This window comes from Cyprinus carpio, chromosome B18 (assembly GCF_018340385.1).
Source record: "Cyprinus carpio isolate SPL01 chromosome B18, ASM1834038v1, whole genome shotgun sequence".
In the NCBI taxonomy this organism is placed as follows: domain Eukaryota; kingdom Metazoa; phylum Chordata; class Actinopteri; order Cypriniformes; family Cyprinidae; genus Cyprinus; species Cyprinus carpio.
In genome coordinates, this window is record NC_056614.1 from 25,219,053 (window position 1) to 25,246,807 (window position 27,755).

The 27,755-nt window shown below is 34.5% G+C and overlaps 1 protein-coding gene across 1 annotated transcript; it reads left to right on the forward strand.

The window, feature by feature from the left end:
* On the forward strand, positions 1-26,645 carry LOC109110399 (tyrosine-protein kinase CSK). Its single transcript, XM_042744569.1, has 13 exons — positions 1-189; positions 13,244-13,308; positions 14,145-14,258; positions 15,171-15,283; positions 16,680-16,899; positions 18,948-19,041; positions 19,845-19,910; positions 19,989-20,088; positions 21,133-21,223; positions 22,795-22,868; positions 23,376-23,571; positions 23,823-23,909; positions 24,714-26,645. Exons 2-13 carry the CDS (start codon positions 13,294-13,296, stop codon positions 24,894-24,896), a joined length of 1,353 nt encoding a protein of 450 aa, XP_042600503.1. The 5' UTR covers positions 1-189; positions 13,244-13,293; the 3' UTR covers positions 24,897-26,645.
* The last annotated feature ends 1,110 nt before the right edge of the window (positions 26,646-27,755 follow it).

Consider the following 27,755-nt stretch of genomic DNA (forward strand, 5'->3'; position numbering starts at 1 on the left):
AGTGGAAGCGCTAGGATCTCGAGCGCCGCGTCGAAGCGCAGCGACATTTTCAGCTCATTTCATTTCCTCTTCATCTACAGGCCCAAATAGGACTGTCTGATCTCAAACCCACAACAGCTGCATGCTCGGAACAAACCGGAGCCTAAACCCTCAGGAGAGAAGCAGACGCTCATGCGCGATATTCGCTGGGTGAGTCTCCGTTCTTCGATGCGTTTAATGCATCTATCATCCGATCGCGTTTCACATTGATTATTGACCGATTGCTGTCAGCTGATCGCCCGTGTTCTCCCTTTTGCTCGTTGTGTGTTTGTGCTCATGCATTAGTGATTTCACACACACACTGCATTTCTGCCGCTTGCATGTGAAGTTCCAGAAGCATGAAATAAAGCTGCTGATCACAGGTGATGTGCATGTGGAGTTTTGCATGTGTGGTTCTCTCAGCATCTCAACATCACATGTATTTATCATGCACGACTCATTTGCATAAAAACATACAGCTGGAGATCTGATTTCTCTTCTTCTGGAGCTGATGTTGGTGTTGCATCTGCTTTACTTTGGATGATGACATTCATTGTTTACAGTGGTACACTTTGGTGCTTTGACATTTCTGAATGATTGTTGTAGATATACAGCATGGAATTTCCATGCAAAAATATATTTACACTAGTATCTGTCCAGAAAACATGGAAATATTAATATATGTCGTTTATAATGTTACCATATTATCATTAAGAATAATTTCACCCAATGATTTCAATGGCGAAAAGTGCCTCAGTTTACTAGAATTTTCCCTAAATAAACCAAAAAACATGGTGTAACCATATCTATACAATGTTTATATGCCATGATATTTGCATGGCACTCCAAGATACTGTAAAGAACACCTTGGAAATGCCATAGTCCTGTGTTTAGTGTGCTGACGATGCAAACGAGCGTGCCGTGAAACGACGTAGGAGTTTAAAGAGCCAGACAGCAGCATGCAAGGAGACCGTCTGTCGCGTCTGCCGCCGGATGCCCGAGTGCCAAGAGACCTGACCCGGATGAGCAAGAGGATTCTGGGACGAGCTTTTGGAAACGCCAGACACTTGCTCATTCAGCAGGGTTTCCACAGCCTTGCCAAACCAAAGCATGCTTTTTTTTCAAGGCTTGGAAAGCATAAATATTTAAGGCAAGACACAACAGGTGAATGGAGCAGAGATATTAGCCTAACTAATAGATATCACCTTGCTTTCCTCAGTAGATTAATCACAGTATATTTGTTTTCTAAGTAGACGTGCACTGATTTGCATCTGGACATCAGATAAAGCCAGGTTCCAAATGTTTGTTTGATTTTGTTGATGAATTCGAGTTAAAGATTTTTACTGAAGGGATTTTGGATTTCTCTTTTTGTCTCTCCCCAAATCAGAAAATACAAAAATAAACACATTTTCGCTATGTTTTTAGGAATAAAATTATGTATAAATCAGTGTGTGGATGTTACAAGAACAAACCCCTCAGTAAAAACCTTCAGAATATAGAGAGGAATAAAACTGTAAGTTTTGGTGTGTGTAAGTGCTGCTGAAGTGGAGAAAAAACTCACAGCCTTTAAATAAATGCATTTTCGCCATGTTTTTATGAATAAAATATATAGATCAGTTCTATAAATTAGTGCGAATGATTTATGAACAAACCCCTCAGTAAAAACCTTCAGAATATAGAGAGGAATAAAACTGTAAGTTTTGGTGTTTGTAAGTGCTGCTGAAGTGGAGAAAAAACTTTTTAAAGTTATGAATTACAGTTAAAAAAAAAAAATTTTAAACGTAAATGTATAAAGTTCAATAAAACATACCCTTTAAGTTAATTCTGGATGTTTTCTTTCCACTGGTCTATAAAGACATGTTATGGAAGCAAAATAGACCTAAAAACACAAAATTGACCAATGCATGAACAAACAAAATTCATACCTTTACATTCTTTCCTAAAAAAAAAATATATATATCTCTAGATAGATAGATATATCTCTAGATAGATAGATATATATCTATATATAGAATATATATATATATATATATATATATATATATATATATATATATATATATATATATATATAGATATATATATATATATATATATATATAGATATATAGATATAGATGGATTGATTTGAGTTGTTGTTGCAGGAATCATGACTGTGGAAACCCTATGATCTTTGAATCTGAACACTATTTTGATCTCCTTGTGAGGAACATCTAAAATGTGTTTGAAAGCAAGACTCTTTGAGTTTTATCAGTGACAGTGTCTTTGGTCTCCTCCTCCTCATCATCAGAAACTTTGTTTGTGGAGCTCCAGTGTTTTCAGAGGGACTCTGATGCTCAGCTGATGTCGAGCTCATTGATTGAACTCCGTTAGTGTGCGTTCGAACCCCTGCGGCCTTCAGCGCTCCGTGTGATTGACAGGTGGATCTCAGCAGGCCGGTTCAGTCGGATCTGATCTGTTTGGTTCATTGATGTGACGTCATCTTTCCGTTTTGAGCTGCTGTTGCTTGGAAAAATGGCTGTTGTTGATGTTTTGCTGCTTAAAAAGCTGTTTAGATGTTAGATCACACATCAGATCTCTAAATGCTGTTTACTTTTAGATGCAAAACACGAAAGTTCAAACTTACTTTATAGAATTTTCATTTTATGTTCATGCAAAGTTGACAGAAAATTTAGTCTGTTAAATTGCAATTAAAAATCTATAAAGTGCAATAAAACAAACACTTAAAGAGTTTTTTGGATGTTTTCTTTCCATTAGTTTGAAAAGGACATGTTATGGAAGCAAATACACCTCAAAACTCAAAATTGGTCAATGCATATTTAAAAAAAAAAAAATAAAAAAAAAAAATGTTATGTCTCACCTTAAAAGTCATGGACGTTTCTGTTATCTATCTATCTATCTATCTATCTATACTTATATAATTCTTTTTTTAATTTACTGTCCTGCTCTGCATGTTAATGCATGAATTGTGGTTTTGTTTGGGGCTTGAAAACATATGATGATGCAGAGTGTTTTAAAATGAAATATTTAGAATTCATTCGGATTAATGTGAGATCTTAAAAATAAAGGATGCAAAAGGTGGTTTTAACAGAAATGCCTTAAAAGAGCCATTTTAGGCTCCTCAAAGAGTCTTCAATGAAAGAACTTTGTGTGAAGAACTTATAAATGATCACAAGAGCCTTCTGTCCAATGAAGAGAATCAATGGATGTTAAAGGTTCTTCACACAACCATCGACGCCAATAAAGAAGTTTTATTTTTAAGAGTGAGGATGCAGCCTGAAAGATACAGAGACTTTAAACATAATGAAGAAATGTGATATTAGTGAAGAGAAAAGTTCCAGCGGTGGTATTTTTACCATTATGAGAGTGACTTCATTGAACCTGATTGGATTTGAGGGACGTTGGAGCTCTTGTGCTGTATTGTTCTGGTGATTGTGTTAAATCTGTGCTGATGCCGAGGAGATTTAACATTGACTTCACTGTTGTTGGTCGTGTCGTGAGCTGATGATGTTCTTCACACAAGATTATTGTGGTCTGCAATCATATAAACATCTGCAGTGATGCATCAGCCTTTATAAATCCAGAGACCGTAATCAAAAACACATCTGTGTTGATAATGCTGTTGTAATAAAAATGAATAAACTTAAAAAGAAATGCCACATTAATGGTCTACATCAAAATTCTACAATCTGTTGCTCCAGAATAAGAGAGAAACTGTAGAGGAAGACTGTTTACACTAATGTCTGCTATAGCATCTATATTTGCTTTTATATTTATGCATTTGATAAACACTTTTGTCTAAAGATCATTGAAGGCACACATGTGACCAGTCCATGCATTCCCTGCAAATCGATCCCATGACCCTTGTGTTGCTTTCCACGCTCTACAGGAATGAGTGGCATGTTTATATGTTTCTGACACGTTAAATGCAGATTGAAGCTGGACTTGTGTTGAACATGTTTGTATATTATGCTATACTCCACTCGTGTCATTTCTTTGAAGTATAAAGGTGAGATTCTGTCAGTTATTGGGCGAGTGTTTTGGGATTGATTTTCCCAGCGCTGTGAGAGATTTTCTCATGTCTTGAGTTTTTGGGTCACTCATCTTCATGAGATTGAACCTGCGCTGCTTGTGATCAGATTATCGCCAGCGTCCTGCTGCTGAGATATGATATGAATTACTGCGATCAAAGGTCACATTTTATGTATATAGCCCTTTACACAATGCACATTACTTCAGAGCAGATTTACTTGTTTACAGAGCTGGATAGATTACTTACAAATTGTAATTGGTTACTTATTCCAAATGACATGACAAAAATTGTAGTTCGTAACATAATCCAGTTACCTTACATTTCAGGTAATTTAATCTGATTTCTTTCGGATTGCTTTTGACCAAACTTGTTTACCACATTGATTTTAATAGGATGATCTTGTATTTGTTTGCATGTCATGTGACCGTATATGTAAATCCAGTGGTGAAATACTGTGTGCCATCTCAATTTTCTGTGTAATTACAGCCACCGGTCTAGTCTTTGTGTGAATGTCCACGACTCTAGAAAACCTTCTGAATGTATAAACAGTAGCCAGATTAAGAAAGGTAGAGTTTAAAAGATTTAAGGAGGAATTGGGTAGAATCAATAAATTATGAATAATTTATTGCTATTGTGTAAATAATCATGTAATCAATAAAAAGTAACTGTAATCTGATTACTTAATATAATCTAATAACAAGTGCATCATTTTAAGAATCTGGTAACGTAATCCAGATTACATGTAATCAGTTACTGCCACCTCTGCTTATTTAATTTAGGTGTAAAGATGTACTGCTGTAGTGCAATATTTAGATGTATGTTATGGTGCTGAAAGTGTGATATTTACACATTGCATTGCACTTCACATGTGCACAAACATGTTATAAGCATGAGCACACAGCAGTGTTTTGTTGGCTATTGATTGGTACATCAGTGTTTTGGCGGACAGCCATGAGCGCGCTTCTGCGGCTCTGTGTGTGTGTGTGAGAGAGAGAGAGTGCATGCACGTGTGTGTGTGTGTGTGTGTGTCCAGTAGAATAGCAGCATTGTGGACTGATGACCGGGCATGAACGCACCGGACGCCTCCATCTGCTGAGCGCATGGACAACCATACTGCTCTGGAGAGAGTCTTCAGTCACACACACACAAATACACACACTTGCTCACACACACACATTGACTCTGTCTCTCTCTCTCACACACACACACACACAATCACTCACTGACTCACACTCTCACGCTCTCTCATACTGACACACACACACACACACTCACTCAGTGGTTTTTGGTCAGTGCTGTTGCATGATGAGTTTCTTCACTGCTTTCATTCAGACACATTGTTTTAGTGAATGAACAGAAAAATCAGCATTTACTCGCCCTTATGTTCAAACCTGTATGATTTTCTTTCTTCTAAACACCAAAGAAGATATTTCACCTCAGTGTTTTTTGCTCATACGGTGGAATTGTTTTTACGTTCTTGAAAAGATCTTCTGGTGTCTTCGACCGAAGAAAGTGAGAAAGTGTTTGAGGTTTGGAACGTGAACACTTTGATTTCTGGCGGAACCGTCTCTTTTCTGAGAAGCGGCAGTAAACGCAGGGAAGAAGGGGAAATTCACTTTCAATCATTTTGCATGTTTTGTTAATGAGAAATGAACTGGAACACCGTTTTTAAAATCTAAAACATCTGTTTTTTATATAATGTTCGAGAAGCAGCATGCATACAAATATAAAGTTATGAATATAGATGATTTTATGTATACATCCTCATCTGCACTAAAAACAGATGATCAGTTATGCTAATTATCTTAAATTTGATTAGTCATATAGAAATGGCACAAAAGTTATTTATGATTAATATTATAACACAATTTGTTTTTCATAATTTCAATATGTTAAAATAAATTCCTAGTTTAATTATTGATCATTTAAAAAAATAATTATGATTATTATCTGTTGCAGTAGATTTAAATGTGCTTTATGATGTTAATTCCATTCCTTCATAATGTTCAAAGAGCAGCATGAACATATTTTCAAATATGTAGTTATGAATATTGAATCAAATTAATATAGAAATCCCCATTGCTGTGATTCAGGATCAATTTTGCATTCAAGTCACATTTATTTCTATAAAGCATTATACAAATACAGCTTCACAGTAATAAACAGGAAAATAGCAGTGTTGCATAACTAATTATGAAACGAATTTGATTTTAGCAGGAAAACAGCTCTACAGAAGACTGTATTTATTCAGATCAGTTCAGTTCAGTGCTCATTCAATTCAGTTTTATAATAGCGTCAGTGTTGCTAAGTTCATTAATTAGAATCACCTGTTTGTGCTGGTATCGTGTTGGTTTTGCACAGATTTTGTGCTGATTTCAATCTGATTTTGTGCTGATTTGGTTCTGTTTTGGAGCTGATTTTGATTTGGTTCTGATTTTATGCCAGTTTAGTTCTGATTTTGTGCTTGTTTGTTTTTGGTTTTATGCTGGATTGTGCTAGTTTTGCACTTTAAAAAAAAAAATGCTGATTTTGTTGGTTTTGCACAGATTTTGTGCTGATTTGGTGCTGATTTTGATTTGGTTCTGTTTTTGTGCTGATTTCGTTCTGATTTTGTGCTGGATTTGTGCTAGTTTTGCACTTTTTGTACCTTTTTTTCTGATTTTGTTGGTTTTGCACAGATTTTGTGCTGATTTGGTGCTGATTTTGATTTTGTTCTGATTTGGTGCTGATTTTGATTTGGTTCTGATTTTGTGCTGATTTCAATCTGATTTTGTGCTGATTTGGTTCTGTTTTGGAGCTGATTTTGATTTGGTTCTGATTTTATGCCAGTTTAGTTCTGATTTTGTGCTTGTTTGTTTTTGGTTTTATGCTGGATTGTGCTAGTTTTGCACTTAAAAAAATGCTGATTTTGTTGGTTTTGCACAGATTTTGTGCTGATTTGGTTCTGTTTTTGTGCTGATTTCATTCTGGATTTGTTCTAGTTTTGCACTTTTTTTTACCTTTTTTTTTTCTGATTTTGTTGGTTTTGCACAGATTTTGTGCTGGTTTGGTACTGGTTTTATACTGGTTGTATACAGGTTTTGCTCTAGTTTTGTGTTGATTTTTTTTTTTTAGTTTGCATGTTTCTGATGAACAGACAGAAAGCAGAAGTCATCATGCGGTCCTCTAGGGATCGTCACAGGTGTGTGAACAGGAAGTAGAATCACGAGCACCTGCACTGAAAGCGTCAGCGTTGCGGTCAGTGTTTTATTTCCAGCGATGATGTCATGATCTCCGCTCATTTGCATGGGCGGTTCTCGTATTTTCGCTCACACTGAAGCGTGTTCATACAGAGCTGCTCTATTCAAATGTCCTGAGATGATCCAGCCGTTCATTTGAATTAATCAGCTGAAGATAACGGTCCGTGACTGACCGCTGAAGGTCACTTCCGTCTCTCAGCTGATGGACGTGTTTCTGTTCTTGAATGTCTGTGCAGTGAGGGTTGTGTGTTGTAGTTTCTCCTGCGTGTTTCTCTGCTGACTCTTCACGCGTACGCTGAAGTTTGTCATCATCTCATGTTTAAACACGTTCAAGCTGCTGCGTTTGAGAGAAACGGGTTTGCTTTTGAGTCTCACGGTTAAAAGGCAAACAGATCGGGATTGATTTTGTCCTGTGAGTTTGTAATGAAGATCTCGGGAGCTGATTGATTCGTGTATCTGAGACCCATCCTGATGCTTTGAGATGTTTGCTGGATCTCTCTGGGTTCTGCAGTTTGATCTTTTTTCTGTTGTTGTTGGGGTTAGGTTTTTTGTGTAGGATGGTTTGCTTAAAAATGAACATTTGCAAAAAATATCCTCACCCTCAGGCCATTCAAGATCAGGATGAGTTTGTTTCTTCATCAGAAATGTAGCACTGCATCAGTGTCTCAGCAATGGATGCTCTGCAGTGAATGGGTGCCGTCAGAATGAGAGTCCAAACAGCTGATAAAAACATCACAATAATCCACAAGTAATCCACAGCACTCCAGTCCATCAGTTAACATCTGGAGAAGACAAAAGCTGAAACAAATCCAGCATTAAGACGTTTTAAAAAAAAAATACATAGAGTCTATAATCCATAATAACACTTCCTCCAGTGAAAAAGTGTTCTGGTGTGAATCAGGAGAGAAAGTCTGCACAGATCAAGCAGAGTTTTTTTAAACAGCTCTAAACAAATATGTGGCCGGATTTTGATGTGAGAGACAACAGCAGATGCACTTTTTCACTGGAGGAAGTGTTATTATGGGTTATAGACTCTATGTATTTGAGTTAAAAACGTCTTAATGCTGGATTTGTTTCATCTTTTGTCTTCTCCAGATGTTCACTGATGGACTGGAGTGCTGTGGATTACTTGTGGATTACTTGTGATGTTTTTATCAGCTGTTTGGACTCTCATTCTGACGGCACCCATTCACTGCAGAGCATCCATTGCTGAGACACTGATGCAGTGCTACATTTCTACAAATATGATGAACAAACAAACTCATCCTAATCTCGGATGAACTGAGGGTGAGTGCATTTTCATTTTTCTGTAAACTATTCCTTTAACTGGAGATCTCAGATCTGCTTTTATTAGATGTTTTTCATGATCTCCAGTGTCATGGCTTTATTCGAAGCTTCTCGGGACAGACAAACCGATACCTTCTCTGACCTTCTTGGGTTTCATCTTTAACCTGATGCACCAGTTTAGATGTTGATAATCCAGTCTGAGTGTCTGATCTGAATGCGTGATCTTTGCACGGCTTCTTGCAGCTGAGATGTTTTTCCTGTGAGTCAGTGGTGAATGAGAATCAGAGTTTAAAGGTGGCTTCTGTCTGTGAAATAAGAGCACAAGCACCATAATGTGCATAATTAGTTTGAGGATCGTTCCTGTGTTGAAGTGTTTGGCTCAGTGCATATCATAGCAGGCTTTTCCTGCATGTCTATCTTAAATAAGCTACATAATAATTTATATAATTATAAACCATATTTTTGTAATAATTTACATTATACGTTATTCAAAAAAAATATTTTAACATGAACTTATATTTTAGAGCGTTGTAGTGAAAACCTTTGCATTTCTGTATATTTAAATAATTATCCTATTTTGGTTATTTTTATGTTTGTATATTATTATATTTATTAAGTGTACAACCCTACTTTTGATTTATTCATCCAAATTGTGCTAACTTTGTGGCATTCTGTGTTATACAGCAAATGTAATTTTTCTGATCGTGTAAATCACTGGATCGAGTCTGGTGTATTTAATAACGCTTTCACATTAAACCAACATTCATAATAAAGACGTGTTCGAGTGCGACCCAAACTAATGTGTAGCTGCTCACTGTGTGTGTGTGTGTGTGTGTGTGTGTGTGTGTGTGTGTGTGTGTGTGTGTGTGTGTGTGTGTGTGTGTGTGTGTGTGTGTGTGTGTGTGTGTGTGTGTGTGTGAATATTGAGCTTGTTTAATTATTTAGTGTTCAGTGTGTCTGGAGTTCAGCTTCATTATTCATATCTGCTGAAAACTGCTGCTAACATCACGCCATATAATACTGAGAGAACACATCGAATGTAATTATTTATAATTTGGTTTAATTGACAGTCTGTACATTTACATCACATAAGCATCTTTTGCTTTTTTCTTAAGTGCTCATTTTAAAAAAGTTGCGTTTTATTCTGTTTTGTGTCCGGTTGCTTTAGAACCCATCATTTTTCTTCCATCATTTCTATCTTTTTTTTTTCTATTATTCATAACATTTTATACTGTGTAAAATGCTAATAACTGGCTGTCAGTCAATTCTATTTTTTAATGGAATTAATTGCATTGTTTCGATTAATTAATCTAATTAAACACAAAATGAATTTGACTGTGAAAATACCCACAAAAGATTATTTAAAGCTATTTTTGTGTTAAATGAGTAAGTATCAAGTAGACATTACAAATAGTAGCTTTAGGTATTTTATTTGATTCAACATAAAATTTATGTTCATTTAGGCTGCAACGACCTTACATTAACTATGGACCATAAAGGATGATTGGGTTAATATTCCCTTTAATGTTTTTTTTTTTTTTAATTAAATTATTCTCTAAATAAGAAACTAAATCTGCCAGCAGGTGGCGGTTAATGTCTTCATTGATTCGTTCAAACGTCTGATTCATTCAGGAATTCACTAAACGGCTCTCTTTATGAATGGATCTTTGAATCATTGATTCACACGATTCGTTCAAAATGCAGATTCATTCAGAAACTAAACACAGCTGTGTTGCCCGGAGACATGCAGCATATCTGCTATGGCTTTAAAGGTAATATGTTCTTTGCAAAATTAAGCAAAAACCCATAATATTGTGTTTAAAATATAACACTTCTTATTTACTGAACTGTTATATAAAATCACATTTAAACTTCGGGACAAAATCAGCACTCGTGTAATGCTGCTCGTGTGAAAGTGCTTCTCGTATGTTATAAATATGAGAAAAACTCATACAGGGCATTTTTTTTGCACCAGTATCTTGAATTTTACGGCACAACTGCATCTATGGAGCTGTTGTCCTGCATCATATTTGTCAAAACTCAACTGTATGAAATGTAAGATGACGTACAGGTCTGGGGGCGGGGCCAGTGCGTTAAATGCTTTAAAATATTTTAATTGCATTATTTATTTATTTTCATAAATATTAAGTTGTTAAATTGACAGCCCTAATATATTAATTGTAAAAATGAAAATAAATAAAAAATAATAAAAGTGACAAAAAAAAGGAAACAAAATTGCTAAAACCTTAGTTAAATTAAAATTAAAATGCAAGATATAAAATAAAAATCAGTTCCAAATATTTATAAAAACTATAATAGTATCTCAGCTCTCATAGATACTGTAATAGATGCTAAAATAAAACTGATACTTTTTAATTACTGGGTTCTCTGATCTCTCTCTCATTCTGCATCTGCTCTTTATATCCCAGCTCAATAGATGATTTTCTCCTCGTGTCTATTTAGGGAAATCCTCTGCGCCCTTTCTCTACATCTCTCTCTCTCCATCACAGAGATGCACTAATGTATGCCAGTGAGCGCGCACACACACGCACACACACACACACTCTGATATAAATAGCAGTGTTTTGCGATGAGGATGAAGCGCTCATCAGATCTTCTGCGTTATGAATGATGTGTTTCTCTCTCTCTCTCTCTCCTCAGATGCTGTGTGTGTGTGTGTGTGTGTGTGTTACACTCAGCCAGGCGTGCTGTTTTCTTGCCGGTATTGAGAGCTGATCTTTCTGAATATTCAGGTTTGATTCAGAGTAACTCAGACTGAAGAGAACGTGTGTTTCTGCTCTGTTGACCGTTAACTCATCATTTGCATGCTCCGTAAGGTCACATTTACATATTTCACATTCTCACATTCTCTCGTCTACGACTCGTTCCCCTGGGTTCACAGACAAGGTTTAAGTCTAGTCCCAGACTAACATGTAAGTCTGAGCTGTTTCAGCTGAAAGAAACTTGATTGATCTTAAAATAGATTAATGCCTTTGTTTTGTCTCAAGATGCACACCAGCAAAGTTTTTTCTAAAACACGTTTATAAAAATGACTTAAATCTCCAAATTGAACTATGGCTTAATCCTGGCTTAGTCTAAGCCTTGTCTGTGAAACCAGGCTTTAAAGTCATAGTTTTTAGTTTCACTGCTTTATCGCCTTCATTTCAACCATAACTAATTATATGATATTATATTTTTGTATTATATTATATTTTTATATTATATTATATACACAGGGTAAAACAGGCAGATACAGCTACAGTCATAAAGTATTCAGAAAATATTAATATTCCAAGTCTTCCGAGGCTGAGCGATTGATTTGTGAGAGGACTACGCTGTTCTTCGCTTAAAGATATTATTGTATGTCTTCAGAAGACTTGGAACGCAACAGGACTTGTTTGTGATATTTTATGCTGCTTTTTAATGGTCAGTTTTGCAGTAAATACCTGTGATGTACTGTTACAGACTGTACAGTGTTTGTCATTGTTCAGAAGTGGGTAATGTTATTAATATTTCACAGCCATTCAGTGAATCTGATTCACGTCTGATCACAGTCTCCAGCTCCTTCTCATTACGCTCGTATTGTTTATATATTATTATGGTGTTTATTTCTGTTTTGAATAATTAGCTTTTATTTCGTTTTAATTTAAATTCAGGTTTTCGTAATTTTGTCCCTTTGCTTTTGTATTTTTTTTTTTTCTAAAAATTTCTATTTAGTTTTAATTTTAGTACTTAATTCAGTTAGTTGCCAAGGTAACATTTCTCATGTACATTTAGACAGGCTTTCATCATTTTTATTAGCTTTTTTTTTTTTCTAAATATTTCTGTTTAGCTTTATTTTTCTGTAAGTTTTAGTAATTTTAGTACTTAAACATTACCGTTATTTACCAAGGCAACATTTCTAATTTACATTTGTTTTTTAGATTTTAGTCTTTATATGTTTAATTATATTTTATTATATTTTTTTTTTTCCAATTTAGGGCCATTTTAGTTTTTTTTTTTTTTTTTTATTTGCTTTTGTCATTTTATTAACTTATATCTATCTATCTATCTATCTATATATATATATATATGTGTGTGTGTGTGTGTGTGTGTATAGTCTACATATTTCTATTTTGTTTTAATTTTTTCAGTTTTAACTTTCAGTTAGTTTCAACATTTCTATTTATTTATTTTTTCTTGTTGCTATTTTTTTTAAGCTTTATTAATTTAAATTACCAAAACAATTTTTAATAGTTTATTCTTGTTCTTACTAACTTGTGATCTAATCAGTATTTGATCTCCATTGATTGATTGATTGATTTGTTAGTCATAATGTTCAGTCCCTCGCTCAGAATAAGAATAAAGCTCTTTCATCTTCTGACTGTTATGATATAATTATGTTTGTTGCTGTAGATTAATGTGTGTTGATGATTTAGATAAACATACACACACACACACACACACACACACACACACACTCCTCCTACTCGGCAGTTTGCTGGAAAATCAGTGTCAGTTCTGTTCTCAGAGGTTTTTTTTCTGGTTTTCACTTCCTGTTCCTGTCGGTGTGAGGGCCGTCGTGATGTTCTTCACTGTCAGTGATGATGTTTACTGCAGTAAATGTCTCTCTCTCACACACACACGTGCTCTGAGTGACTGGATGTGTGTGTGTTTGTCTCTTCAGCTCTGATGGTTCTCGTCTGACACTCGGAGACTCCAGCATCCGTCCTCAGCATGTCTGCTCTACAGGTACACACACAGCACATTATATTTACAGAAGTTTAATAAATCCTGTTTTTTTAGGGTGGGTTATTTATTTGCTTATTTTTTTATTTTTTTATTTTTGTGTGTATATAATTAAAAACAATTTATTTTAATTAATTAATTTATATATTTATTTATTATTAATTTGCATGAGGTAAATAACCCCCTATTTTTAGGGATTTGTTTATTTGTTTGTGCATTTATTTAATCAAAAAATATTTTGCAGGAGGTAAATGAATCTTATTTTTAGGATGTGCCTGTTTATTATTTAATAAATATTAAAATTATATTTTACTTTCATGAAGTAGATGAAATCTGTTTTTAGGTGGGCAGATTGATTGATTAATTAATTTATTATTTTAATAAGTATTTATTTAGTTTTATTTATAATTATTTATTTATAAATAAACCCTTTTTTTACAATTTGGTATTTATGTAAAAATATTTATTATTTATTTGTTTATTTAAATTATATTGATTTTTCAAGGTTAAAGTTATTTTTTGCTTTTTATTATTACACAATTATATATTTTTATTTAATTTTCAGTTATCACAATTCTCATGACTGTAATTGATAAATGCCTTTATTATGTAATTTTTAAATGCCAAATTGTGCCAGATAGCTTTATTTATATACATAACTTTAATTTGCATGATAAAAAGTAGTATTTTAAATAAAACCTCATTACAGTAATGAGAATGTGTTTAATGGTTCTGAAATCATCTTTTTTTGCAAACTAAATAATATCTTAGTTAAATCTTAGTTTGTTTTCTGTGTAGTGCATGTTAGAGTGTGGAGTGAATTGTTGGTTGTCTCTCAGGCCTCGTGGACGCCGGGCTCCGAGTGTGTGGCCAAGTATAATTTCCAGGGCAGCACAGAGCAGGACCTGCCCTTCTGCAAAGGAGACCTGCTGACCATCATCGGCGTAACCAAGGTAACGGCCAATCGGCAAACCCCTGCTGATGTCACATGGACCCTTAATGTCTCTGAAGGACACGCCTCTTATTTACTATGCATTATTTATCAGAAGTGTCATTAATGGACATAAAAAATAAAAAAAAGACTTCTGAGAAAATTATATTTTTTCTATCGAATATTAAACTGAGAGTGCTATTTTTGCTTTTATTGTTATAAGAAAAATATTGACAAATTTCTGTATTTAGTTTTATAAAATCTTTAATCAAAAAGTTGTATACAAAGTTTTTTAGATTATTAATTTAATAAAATATTCATGTGTGTGTGTGTGTGTGTGTGTGTGTGTGTGTGTATATATATATATATATATATATATATATATATATATATATATATATATATATATATATATATATATATATATATATATATATATATATATATATATATAATATTTGTATTTATTTTTACTTAATTTATTATATATTATTTATTTAAATTATTCATATTGATTTTTCAAGGTTAAAGTTATTTATTGCTTTTTATTTATTATTTTTTTTACAGATTTTTTGCATTGACAATTTTCAATTATCACAATTCTCATAACTGTAATTGATATTTTTTTGAAATGCTTTCAAACTGTGCCAGATCACTTTATTAATATATTAATACATTTAAAAATTAAAAAAAAAAAATTATATTTGTTATTTTTACTTTGAGTGCAATGAAAATATTTTCTGCTGATATGGCATTAAATAAAATAATACTAAATGCATTATTTGTTTATTACATTGGTGTAACAACATGACTGTTGCAGTGAACATAATGTGATTTTTATTTGTTTATATGAATTAATTATGAGTCTGCTTGGTTGTTGTCGTGCTCATGTTCTGATTGATTGATTGATTGATTGATCGATTGATTGATTCAGGACCCAAACTGGTACAAAGCGAAGAACTCTGTTGGCCGAGAGGGAATGATTCCAGCAAACTACGTCCAGAAGAGAGAAGGAGTCAAGTCCGGAGGAAAGCTCAGTCTGATGCCGTGAGTTCATGATCTTCATTCAGTCTGTCAGCCTTCAGATCAATAACTCCAGACCCAGTCACCATCACTGAGCACTCGAGCCCTGCTGAATTGTGGGTAATGGTGGTCTGTGCTTCAGCTGATGGTGGTTTTATTCTAGAAGGTCTTGAGAATGTGTGAGTGTAGATGAGCTGGAGTCTGTCTGTGCTTCTGCTGCTGGAGACACGCCCGAATCTCACACACACACACACACACACACATGCATGGATATACACTATAAAGACATTTCTCAGATACAGATGAAGTCTTACCAGTCATTTTAATTAATTTGATTAATACAGGGTCTGATGATCTTAAATGAGTCCTACAGTACATTATTCCCAGACACAAAACTCATGTATGATCATCTTATTAGTCTCCTACAGACCATAAAAACTGTCATTATGGAGGCTCTGTGTCGAGTGCATTCCTGAGGGCTGTTCTTCTGCATTTTTTGCACGAAGGGTGTGTGTTCAGCACAGTGCTCACGACCCACAATCCTCGGCGTCTGCTGATTCCGCCCAAACACGACTTGTTGTTTTCTAACCTGATTAGATTTGAACGATCTTCATTCTGTGTGACTGACTCGGTTTGCATGATTTGATTTCAGTAACAGCCCTTCTCTCTCACACACACACACACACACACACACTCATGTGACCCTGCGGTCTCTGATAATGACCTCTGACCTCTGCAGGAAACATCAGTTTAGCTACACTCATTAAAATACTCACTAATCTGTGCATTTTTCTTGATATTGTGGAGCCAAAACCCAAGAATCAAATGACTGAGCTTTTCTGCATGAGGTTTAGTGCTGAAATCTGAAAACAAATCTATAGAGAGAGAGAGAGAGAGAGAGAAGAGAGTGTGTGTTTTCACTTAAAAATAATGCATTTTTTTTATGTTTATGTTTCTATCAAGCTTGCATAATTTTTATTTCAGTTTTAGTGACTTTAGTACTAAAATGTATTTAAAATCAGTTTGTTGCCAATGCGCCATTTCTTTTTTTTTTTTTCTAATTTATTTTAATTTAAAAAATATATATATATTTTAATGTAATTTTATAAATAGTTTTATTTCAGCTTAAATTCAGTAAAATACTATATTTATTAGTTTTAGTTAACAATACCACTGATCATATATTGTTGAAATAAATCACTTTAACACAAGAGCATATCTGCAGAATGAGAGTTACTTAAAAATCAGAAGAATGTCAGATAATACAGACTGAATGTCTGCTGGGTTAGACTCGTATCTGACTGGATGACACTTGAGTTTGACATGATTCTGTCTCAGCTGAAGTCTCTCTATACTGTACACAAGGGATATGAAGGCCAGAAAGATATCTGGATCTGAGTGTTTTCTGATTGTTTGTCAGATGGTTTCACGGTAAGATCACGCGTGAGCAGGCGGAGCGGCTGCTGTATCCGCCGGAGACGGGGCTGTTCCTGGTGCGCGAGAGCACGAATTACCCCGGAGACTACACGCTGTGTGTGAGCTGCGACAGCAAGGTGGAGCACTACCGCATCATCTATCACAGCGGCAAACTGTCCATCGATGAGGAGGAGTACTTCGACAACCTCATGCAGCTGGTGGAGGTGTGTGAGAGAGAGAGAGAGAGAGAGCATGCATGTGGGAGAGCGTGCGAGTGTGTGTGTGTGAGAGAGAGAGAGAGCATGCGTGTGTGTGTGTGTGTGTGTGTGTGTGAGAGAGAGAGCGTGCATGTGGGAGAGCGTGCGAGTGTGTGTGTGTGTGTGTGTGAGAGAGAGAGAGAGCATGCATGTGTGTGTGTGTGTGAGAGAGAGCATGCATATGTGTGTGTGTGTGTGTGAGAGAGAGAGCATGCATGTGGGAGAGCGTGCGAGTGTGTGTGTGTGTGTGTGAGAGAGAGAGAGAGCATGCATGTGTGTGTGTGTGAGAGAGAGAGAGCATGCATGTGGGAGAGCGTGCGAGTGTGTGTGTGTGTGTGTGAGAGAGAGAGCGTGCATGTGGGAGAGCGTGCGAGTGTGTGTGTGTGAGAGAGAGAGAGAGCATGCGTGTGTGTGTGTGTGTGTGTGTGAGAGAGAGAGCGTGCATGTGGGAGAGCGTGCGAGTGTGTGTGTGTGTGTGAGAGAGAGAGAGAGAGCATGCATGTGGGAGAGCATGCGAGTATGTGTGTGTGTGTGTGTGTGTGTGTGTGTGAGAGAGAGAGAGCATGCATGTGTGTGTGTGTGAATGAGTGTGTGTGTGTGTGTGTGTGTGTGAGTGTGAGAGAGAGCATGCATGTGTGTGCATGAGCGTGAGTGTGTGTGCATGAGCATGGATGAGCATGCATGCGAGCATGTGTGTGTACAAGTGTGTGGGCGTGTGTGTGCATGCGTGGGATTGTATGTGTATGAGCGTGCATGTGTGAGTGTGTGTGAGTTTGTGAGCTTGTGTGCGTGAGCATGTGTGTGAGCGCGTGCATGTGTGCGTGAGTGTGCAAGCATGTTTGTGTGTGAGCATGCATGTGTGCGTGCGAGTGCAAGTTTGTGAGTTTTTGTGTGTGTATGTGTTTTAAAGCATTCCTCACATTCTCTTGTCTTGTTTCTCATTCTCATCATTGTTTCTCTTGATGGCGTGTCATAACAAGCTGCTCCTGAATCAACGTCACACGCACATCTTGTGAAATCACTGTAAACAAGAGCAAACCTGTGTGTGTGTTCATGAATTTGATTTCTTAAGAGTTTGTTCTGCCCTCTAGTGGCTCCTGAATTTCTGTGAAACTCACATGATCATCTAAACAAGAGTTTATGAAGAGAATTATTCTGTTGTCCAGGGTATTAAACAGTCAGCAGTGATGATTAGTGATGCAGTGTAGATGTGACCAAATAGAAATAGTTTAATTTTGCATTTCGCAAAGTAACAAAGAGCTAAAAAAAAAAAAAAAAATGCTTACAAAAAATATATTTTTTTTTTAAATTAAGAAAAGTAACATTTTCTTACTTTGAACCATAAAGAGGGCAATTATTTTAAAATTATAGTTTTAAAAAAAAAGCTAAAAAAACTTTTTGTAACTTCTTAGGAGGAAAAAATACATATTTACAATATCATAAAAAAACACAAGTGAGAATTTTTGTAACTTTTTTTTTTTTTTTTTGCTTTTCATTGAGCAAACAAAAATTTTTTAAGAAAAAAAAAAAAAAAAAAATATATATATATATATATATATATATATATATATATATATATATATATATATATATATATATATATAAAGAATAAAAGACAAAAACCCATCACAGCTGCTCATTAGTTTTATTCTAGATTTGATTTGATGGATGTTTATTGTTAGTGGAATGAAAGCTGATTCTACATCAACTCAGAAAGTCATCTTATGTTTGTACCGGAAACATCTCAACAGAGTGTCATGAGACTAGTGTGACCGCTATCCCAGCATGCTCTGCTCCCTCGGGCTGCTGCATTCACTCTTCCCTCTGTTCTCCTTATTTTGGGCCCACAGTCTCTGTGCATTTCCTCTTTCACAGGAAGTGGTCCAACAGCTGCTCTGACCCCTGAGCACAGTTCATAACTACTGCTGTGTGCAACATGACTATTGATAATGCATATTAATGTGTGTGTGTGTGTGTGTGTGTGTGTGTGTGTGTGTGTGTGTGTGTGTGTGCAGCATTACACCAAAGACGCTGACGGTCTTTGCACGCGGCTCATCAAACCCAAGCTGATGGAGGGAACAGTGGCGGCGCAGGACGAGTTCTCCAGGAGTGGGTGTCATATCTTCTACAAGCATATTTTAGAATTATTTATTTACTATTATAGATTTGTTAATATTCTGAAGTAGTTTTTATTTATACTTTCAGGTTCCAGTTTAATTCTAGTTAAAATTTTAGTAATGGTTTTTATGTGCTTTTTCTCATTTTGTTTTGTTTGAGATATTACCATTTAGGTTTCATTTATTATTAATTTATTATTTCAGTTTTAGTTTAAATTTATTTAATTTCCAGTTAGTACTTTTATTTTTGTATTATTGATATACTATTCTTTGAAATTGTACTATATAAGTTTAATGTAAAAATAATTCATTTTTAATTTATAATTCATTATTTAAGTTTTAATTTTTGTTTATTTTATTTCAGGTTAATAATTTTATTTAATTATTATTTATATGATGATATAGTTTTTATTTATTTTAAAGTAATTTTTTGTTTTTATACTTTCGGTTTTCTTTCTTATGTATTTTTTTTATTGTGCTTTTGTTATTTGTATTTTTTTTTTTTTTTTGATATGAAAAATTACTATTTGGGTTTAATTTATTATTAAAAATACATTATTTCATTTTTAACTCTAGTTAAATTTTAGTTTTTGTTTAGTTTATTTCCAGTAACTAGTTAATAGTTTTACTTATGTATTATTTCTATTGTAGTATATTGTAGTATTATTTCTATTATAATTATTGTAGTATTATTTGTCTGAAGCCGCTCAGATCCGTCAGTAAGCAGATGTTCAGGACTCAGAGAGAGAAATAAAGCAGAAGTGAAAGCGGTTTCATCTCTGTTTGTCTTCACAGGTGGATGGGCCATGAACAGGAAAGATCTCAAACTCATACAGACCATCGGCAAAGGAGAGTTCGGAGGTGTGTGAAGATCCGTGACGCTGTGTTTGAGGACGATGAATCAGTGTGTAATCTGTGTGTGTGTGTGTGTGTGTTCAGATGTGATGGTGGGAGATTACCGAGGGACGAAGGTGGCGGTGAAGTGCATCAAACACGACGCCACGGCTCAGGCCTTCCTCGCTGAAGCTTCAGTCATGACGTGAGTACAGATGATCAGACTGACCTTCACCTGGACTTCAAAACTTAATGAAAAACAAAAGTACAGGTGTGCAAACGTCCATCTTCAGCTGGTGCTTCACGTTTATTTCCTGCTGTCAAATCTTGACTGATTTTTAAGTAAATGTCAGAATAACTGTAAATAACATAACATTAAAACAATCAATTTTTCATGCGGCAGTGGTTTGTCAGTAGGCATATGTATTCATGTTCAACAACAAAATTCATTCTAAAAGTGTGAGAGAGATGCTGACAATATATTTTACAAAAGTTTTTGGCACTAATATAACTTCATAAATAATTAGTATTTTTGACCCTAATGGTGCTCCATACACACTCCATACATATTTACTATATGGCAAAGAGTAAATAATTTAAACATCACATTAATATCACTAAAGTTAAATACCTGTATTATCAGTCCATATGACACAATGCTCTGGTATCGTCTTTAATAATGCAGAACGCGGACTGTTTTTATGCTGCCTTTCTATTGGTCATATACAGTATTTGTCCATTTGCAGTAGCTTGACATCTATTTTTAAAGGAATAGAGCTCCAATTATGGAAAAGAGTATACAAATTATCTTGATGAAAAATACAGTAAAAACAGTGAAATATTATTACAATGTAAAACAGCTGTTTTCTATGTGAATCTCTGTTAAACTGTAATTTATTTCTGTGATGTGCAGCTGTATTTTCAGCATCATTACTCCAGTCTTCAGTGTCACATGATCTTCAGAAATCATTCTAATATGATGATTTGCTGCTTAAGAAACATTTCTGATTATTATCAATGTTGAGTATTGTTGTGGAAAATGTGATACCATTATATACACCACTTTGTATATAAAAGAATGCATGTGAATTAATTAGCAAATTATATTTTATAAGCCTGATGGAGCAAATATTTTACTTGACAAAACACATTTGCAGAGTTTTTAAAGTCTGATGGATTCGTATTGGCTGTCAGTGCTTTCAATCTGTGTGTGTGTGTGTGTGTGTGTGTGTGTGTGTGTGTGTTGCAGTCAGCTGAGACACACTAACCTGGTGCAGTTATTAGGGGTGATCGTGGAGGAACGAGGCAGTTTGTTCATCGTGACTGAATACATGGCCAAGGTCAGTGCCGTTTCTCTCAGTTTTGCTGTTAAAAGTTACATCATGAACTCGTTAATGCCATAGATTGCTTATGATCTACTGTTGATGAATTGTCATAATGTTAATTATTAAATTTTTTGTGTGTGCAGCTGGAAGTAGTAACGCAGAAACATTTCAAAATAAGAGTCCCGGTGTATTTTGGGCTTGTTTATAGTTAAATGTCCTGCATTATATTTAATGTTTTTCAACTAAATTCATATTGTATGTGATCAGCAAGTTCTTATTACTGAGTGAATTGAGTAATAAGTTTGAAGAAATAAGTTTTGAATGTTATGTTAACATGTTTTTATTTCATTTAGCCTTGTTTTATTAGTGAAAAAAATTACAATTCTTTCAAATTTCACATGAGAACTATGATGCATAATATAAAAGGGCTATAAATGATATATAATATATATATATATATATATGTGTATATTTATTATATATATATATATAAATATTTTGAAATATTACATGTAAACATTTATCATTATATTCTTGCATTTTATATTATATATATATATATAATATATAAACATAACATATTATCTATATATATATGTGTGTGTAATATATATACATATATATATACACAGCCTATATATATATATGTATGTATAAAATTCAATATTAATAAAAAAAATTTATTTGAATATATAAAATTCAAAATTAAAAAAAAAAATTTATTATAATATAAAAATAACAAAAATAAAACCAAATAGAATCAAAATGTGTTCCTGTGGCTCAGTGGTAGAGCGTCTGCGTTAGCAGCGCAAAAGGTTAGGTGAATGCACTGTAAGTTGCTTTGGATAAGAGCGTCTGCTAAATGCATAAAAATGTAAAAAAAATATATATATATAATTTATATTTATAAATTTATAAGTACATAGGCTTATAAAAAAAAAAATAACACTACTAAAAAAATCAGTAAAAAAATAAATCAATAATTTTTAATTTCCTTTGAAATTATGACTGCAAAAAATCACATATATATATATATATGTATATATATATGCATATGTATGTATATATATGTTCATCAACAAAATTCAGTCCTAAAAGTGTGTGAGATATGGGAAAAATATATTTTACAGAATTTTTTTGCACTAATATAACTTCATAAACAATTTAACAGAAAGTATTTTTGACACTAATGGTGCTCCATAGATACCCGGGTCAAAATGACCCGCACACAAAATGCATAACATTTTGTCAATATGGTTATACATCAACTATGCATTAAAAAAAAAGATTAGAAAAAATAAATAAAATAAAAATTGTGTATTCTGAGGGTCTTAAAGCATTTGTAAAGTTAATTTCTGTACTATAAACTATGCATTTTTAGCCATTTTTATATCTATTCAAGGTTAAAAAAAGACCTGAATGTGTTATGAGGGTTATTTAACAGACATTTAATCAGTGATGCTGAGAAATTCTGTTTAACTGATACAATCTGAGACGCCTGGTGTGTGTGTGTGTGTGTGTGTGTGTGTGTGTGTGTGTGTGTGTGTGTGTGTGTGTGTGTGTGTGTGTGTGTGTGTGTTGAGCAGGGCAGTCTGGTGGATTACCTGCGCTCTCGGGGCCGGACCGTGTTGGGCGGCGAGTGTCTGCTCAAGTTTTCTCTGTGAGTAAACGCAGCTGTGTGTCTGTCCATCAGGGTTTTGAGTAGAGTTGGGAAATGAAAGTCAATTCCAATTCCAGAATCCGAATCCACCTATAAATTCATGTCTGCACATCTTTTATTTTTAGCTGGCAAAAAGTGACTCTTAAATATCAATTCACTCAAAATCACTCATTCAACAGATAAATGAAACGAGTGAATCTTGAGTGAGTCAATGAATCATTCCATTCATAAATTCCATGAGATTTTGTTTACATTTCTAAAAACAATTTCTTCCTAATTGTGAGAGAACTGCAACCTCCATTAACAAAAAAAAGTCTCAGTTTATCCAGAATCAGCTCTATTTTGTACACAAACAGCTCTAAATCACGACCAGTTATTATGTAGCCGGCTGATTTTTGTTCATTGTATTCGGCAGCAATATGTTTGATATCTAAGTGTTTGACTTCATTAGTTTTGACCACACTGGAACGGACAGTGACCAGGAGTGTGTTTGTGTCCGTGTCGCAGTGACGTCTGCGAGGCTATGGAGTATCTGGAGGCCAATAACTTCGTGCACAGAGATCTGGCGGCTCGTAATGTTCTGGTGTCCGATGATAACATCGCCAAAGTCAGCGACTTCGGACTGACCAAAGAGGCATCGTCCACTCAGGACACGGCCAAGCTGCCCGTCAAGTGGACCTCGCCCGAGGCGCTGCGAGAGAAGGTACACCTCTGCGTGCTTCAAGAGAAACTCACAGTAATACTGAAGCTTGTTTCTGGAAGCAGCGTTCCTGACGGATGTGGATTGTGCAGGAAGATCATATTTTGCTTTTAAAGCATGTGAATGATTCACTTTTGTTGTAGTTTGTGAACTTTTTTTGCATCATTCAGTGATGGGAAAAGATTGTTATTATCAGAGAATCTCTTCAGCACTAGTTTCATGTCATCAGTAGATTTTCTCTTGTGTTTTCACAGAAGTTTTCCACTAAATCTGACGTGTGGAGTTACGGCGTTCTGCTGTGGGAGATTTACTCTTTCGGCCGGGTCCCGTACCCCAGAATTGTAAGATTTCATTGTTTTGATTTCATATATATATATAGTAAGTTTTAGGAGCTCATTTTTATTCCGTCTCCTATCATGCAAAGTCTGTCTTTGCAGGATTGACTAAAAATGAGCTCCTAAAACTTACTGCCAGATTCTGGAAGATCAATTCTTCAAACAGTGTCCTTCAAGAGTCATTTACAACTTATGTGTCTATAAAGCCTATAAAAAATTGTCTTAATGTAATTCACAACACTTCAGCATGTTATTCTTATTAAGTGAGGGTCATTTTTTAGGATTTTTTTACCCGAGCAAGGTCTCTCAGAACCTGGTTGGTTTGTCCATTGGTTTGTTATGAAAGGACAATATTTGTCTGAGATACAACTATTTGAAAATCTGGAATCTGAGGGAGCAAAAAAATCTAAATATTGAGAAAATCATCTTTAAAGTTGTTCAAATGAAGTTCTTAGCAATGCATATTACTAATCAAAAATTAAGTTTTGATATATTTACGGTAGGAAATGTACTAAATATCTTCAAGGAACATGATCTTATCTTAATATCCTAATGATTTTTGTCATAAAAGAAAAATGTATAATTGTGACTCATACAATGTATTGTTGTCTATTGCTACAAATATACCTGTGCTACTGATGACTGCTTCTGTGCTGCAGGGACACGGATATGATGTTTTAATTTCTTGAATGTTATAAGAGATACTTCTGTAACTTTTTTAGTTTCGAGTGTTAGAGTCGTGTGTGCTGTCTGTGTCTCTGCGTGTGTCCAGCAGAGGGCAGTCTCAGCTCTGTCTGTGTCTCTCTGCAGCCGCTGAAGGAGGTGGTGCCGCGGGTGGAGAAGGGCTATAAGATGGAGGCTCCTGACGGCTGTCCGGCCGCCGTCTATGACCTGATGAAGCAGTGCTGGACGCTGGACGCCGCCGGACGCCCCTCGTTCCGTCTGCTGCGTGAGAAGCTGCAGCACATCAGAGCCAAAGAGCTGCACCTGTGAGGAACATCACTAACAAGCTCACGGTGCTCCTCACTCTCTGGACTGTTGATCTGGACGCTCTCTCGTGACCGGAGGAACACACTGACGTGTGTGTGTGTGTGTGTGTGTGTGTGTGTGTGTGTGTGTGTGTGTGTGTGTGTGTGTGTGTGTCTTCTCCTTTGGTTCTCCGTTCTGCTCGTGGCATCAGTGAGGAAGGCTGGTCTTTTCCTCCGCTGCTGTCTCGTGAAAACACGCAAGTCATGTTTCACACCAAAATCAAAATAAAAAAACTTAAAGTTGTGTTTTGCATTAAAAATAACAAAGCCTGTTTGTCAGAACATTAAGTGTTTTTGGAATCAATAACAAGTTTGTTTTTTTTTCTTTATTTTCAGTATAATAATGGGATATGTCCGGATTGTCTTTTGTAGTTCTCATTATTCTCGATGATTACTGTATTCTTAATAAAAACATTGTGTTACAAAGATTTAAATTAAGTTTCAAATAGCATAAAATATTAGTAAAAAATGCAATTTTCATGAATTTAATGTAAAAATGATTATACAAAATGTTTTTGTTTGTTTTTTTTTCCTTCAAAAGTAGGAACAAAAATGTATAATTTTTTACATCATATAAAACGATGTAAACAATGGTAGTATTTTTTTTTTATGAAAGCCTGTTTCCACCATGAAATAAAAATAATTAAATAAAGGTAAATTTTACTTTTATCTCACAATTTAGAGTTTTTTAATTTCTTAGGATTCTATTTTTTTTTTTTTTTTTTTTTTTTTTTGGTCTTGGTATAAAAAAAAAGGTAAATGCAACTTCTTAATCTCAAAATTCTGACATTTTCTTGCAGTTCTGAGATTTCTGAGTTTCTCGCAAATCCAAGTTTACATCCTGCAAATTCTGCTAATTGCCTTTTTTTTTTTTTTTTTTTTTTTTGTTCCTGCCACAGAAAAACTTAATCTCGCAATTCTGAGTTCATATCTGAAAAAGTTCTTAATTGCGAGATAAACATTTATAGTCACTTAATGTTTTTAATGTTGTGGCAGAAACAAGCTTCCAGAATTGTTTTACTTTTTGCATTAGAGTGAATTAAATTTGATTTGTTTGCATTACAGAAATAAGAGATCATTAATTGGCATTATGCAAAAAATCTGAATGCTCCTTTTAAAGCAAGAATTTTTTTCATTTTGATTTTGTGGTGAATTCTGAGCTGCGCGTGTTCTTCATGAGATCCATCGCTGTCATTCTCTCTGTGTGTGTGTGTGTGTGTGTGTGTGTGTGTGTGTGTGTGTGTGTGTGTGTGTGTGTCGAAGTGCCTGCTGCAGTTGACGGAGCAGTGCCTGTGTTCCTCTGACATCTTTTTATTCTTGTCTTTTTTTTAAATGGGTCTTTTTTTTGTATTTTTGTATTTGTTGATTTGTCATCTGTGACGAGACGGGGTTTGTGTTCACTAGCATGATGAGCTGGGAAACACACACACACACACACACACACATCCCAGCTGAGCTCATGTGTCTGCTATCTCTCTCTCTCACACACACACACACACACACACACACACACACACACACACACACACTCCCTCTAGTGGACTGGGAGGGTCAGTCCATCACAACTGTTTTATATTAAAATCTATTTAAGAAGTGAGCGTCAGTTGGACTCATGCATGCTCAGAGAGGCCTTGAGTAACGTGTCAGTGCTTTCAGTGTTCATTGTTTTAATATTCTTCCATGATTATGAATAAATCATTCCATCTGACCAGCATGGAGTGTGTGGTCACTGGGGGGGCGGAGCCTGCAGCAGGAAGTGACCTCGTCACTGTGGGTGGGCTTGGCATCTTTGGAGCAAGCGTCTGGAAAAACAAGAACACATGCATTTAAGTAAACAAATCATTTTAATCAGCACTTTTGTTTGTTTGGTCATTATTATTTAGTATCTTCATTGATATACTATAGTAGTATTTAATAATATTTTTAGTTTTCACTTTTATTTTAGTTTAGGTTTTATTAATTTTTAATAGTCATATATATTTAGCTGTCTCCATTTCTGCTTCGTAGTTTTAGTGCTCTTCAGTTATATTAGTCACATTTCTAATTTTAAATCATTTGTAAGTTTAATTTTAAGATTTTCATCTAATGTTTATATTAAATTTTTTGCATATGAATTTGTCATAAACTCAGGATTATTTACAACATAAAAGAAGTGAGGCCTTTAATTTACAAATATGTTTACGTGGATGAAACTCGACTGAATATAATTAGAATTAATGTTTTAGCAAAATTAGCCACGCTTTGTCAAAAGGTACGGAGTATTTTGAGTATTTTCTTTGGTGATCACTTTATATAAGTTTTGCATTCTAAATACAGTTATAGTACTTTTGTATATTTTGATTTAACTTTTTTATTATTATTATTATTATTTTGCTTTAGGTAATTTTTTTTGTGCTTTTCCCTTTTTTATTTCTATTTAGCTTGAATTTATTTTATTCCTATTTGACTTCTAGTACTTCACCTCAAACTTAGTTTAGTTAATTGTGGAGGAAACCTCTCTAAGTTGTAATTTAATTCCAATTTCTATTTTTAAATTAGTCTAATTTTAAAAATTAAGTCTAAGGTTTTCCTCTTACTCTTTTATTTTTATTTTGTTTTCTGCAAAATATTTCTCATGTATTTTTATATTTTCAGTTTTAGTTTAAGGTTTAGTAATTTTGTTTTGCACTTTTGTCATTTTCATTAGTTTTTTATTAATTTCTATTTAGCTTTAATTTATTTTTATTTTAGTTTGTCATTTTTGTACTTTAACCTTAACCCTAATTTATTTTTAGCTGTTAAAGCATTTATTTAAAAAAAAAAAAAAATCTAAAACAATTTTTTT

Excerpts from the sequence above, each read along its gene's own strand:
- LOC109110399 (XM_042744569.1), top strand. Across the intron at positions 19,042-19,844 it reads GCAGGACGAGTTCTCCAGGA|GTGGATGGGCCATGAACAGG; the intron begins GTGGGTGTCATA and ends TTGTCTTCACAG. Across the intron at positions 21,224-22,794 it reads TGACTGAATACATGGCCAAG|GGCAGTCTGGTGGATTACCT; the intron begins GTCAGTGCCGTT and ends TGTGTTGAGCAG.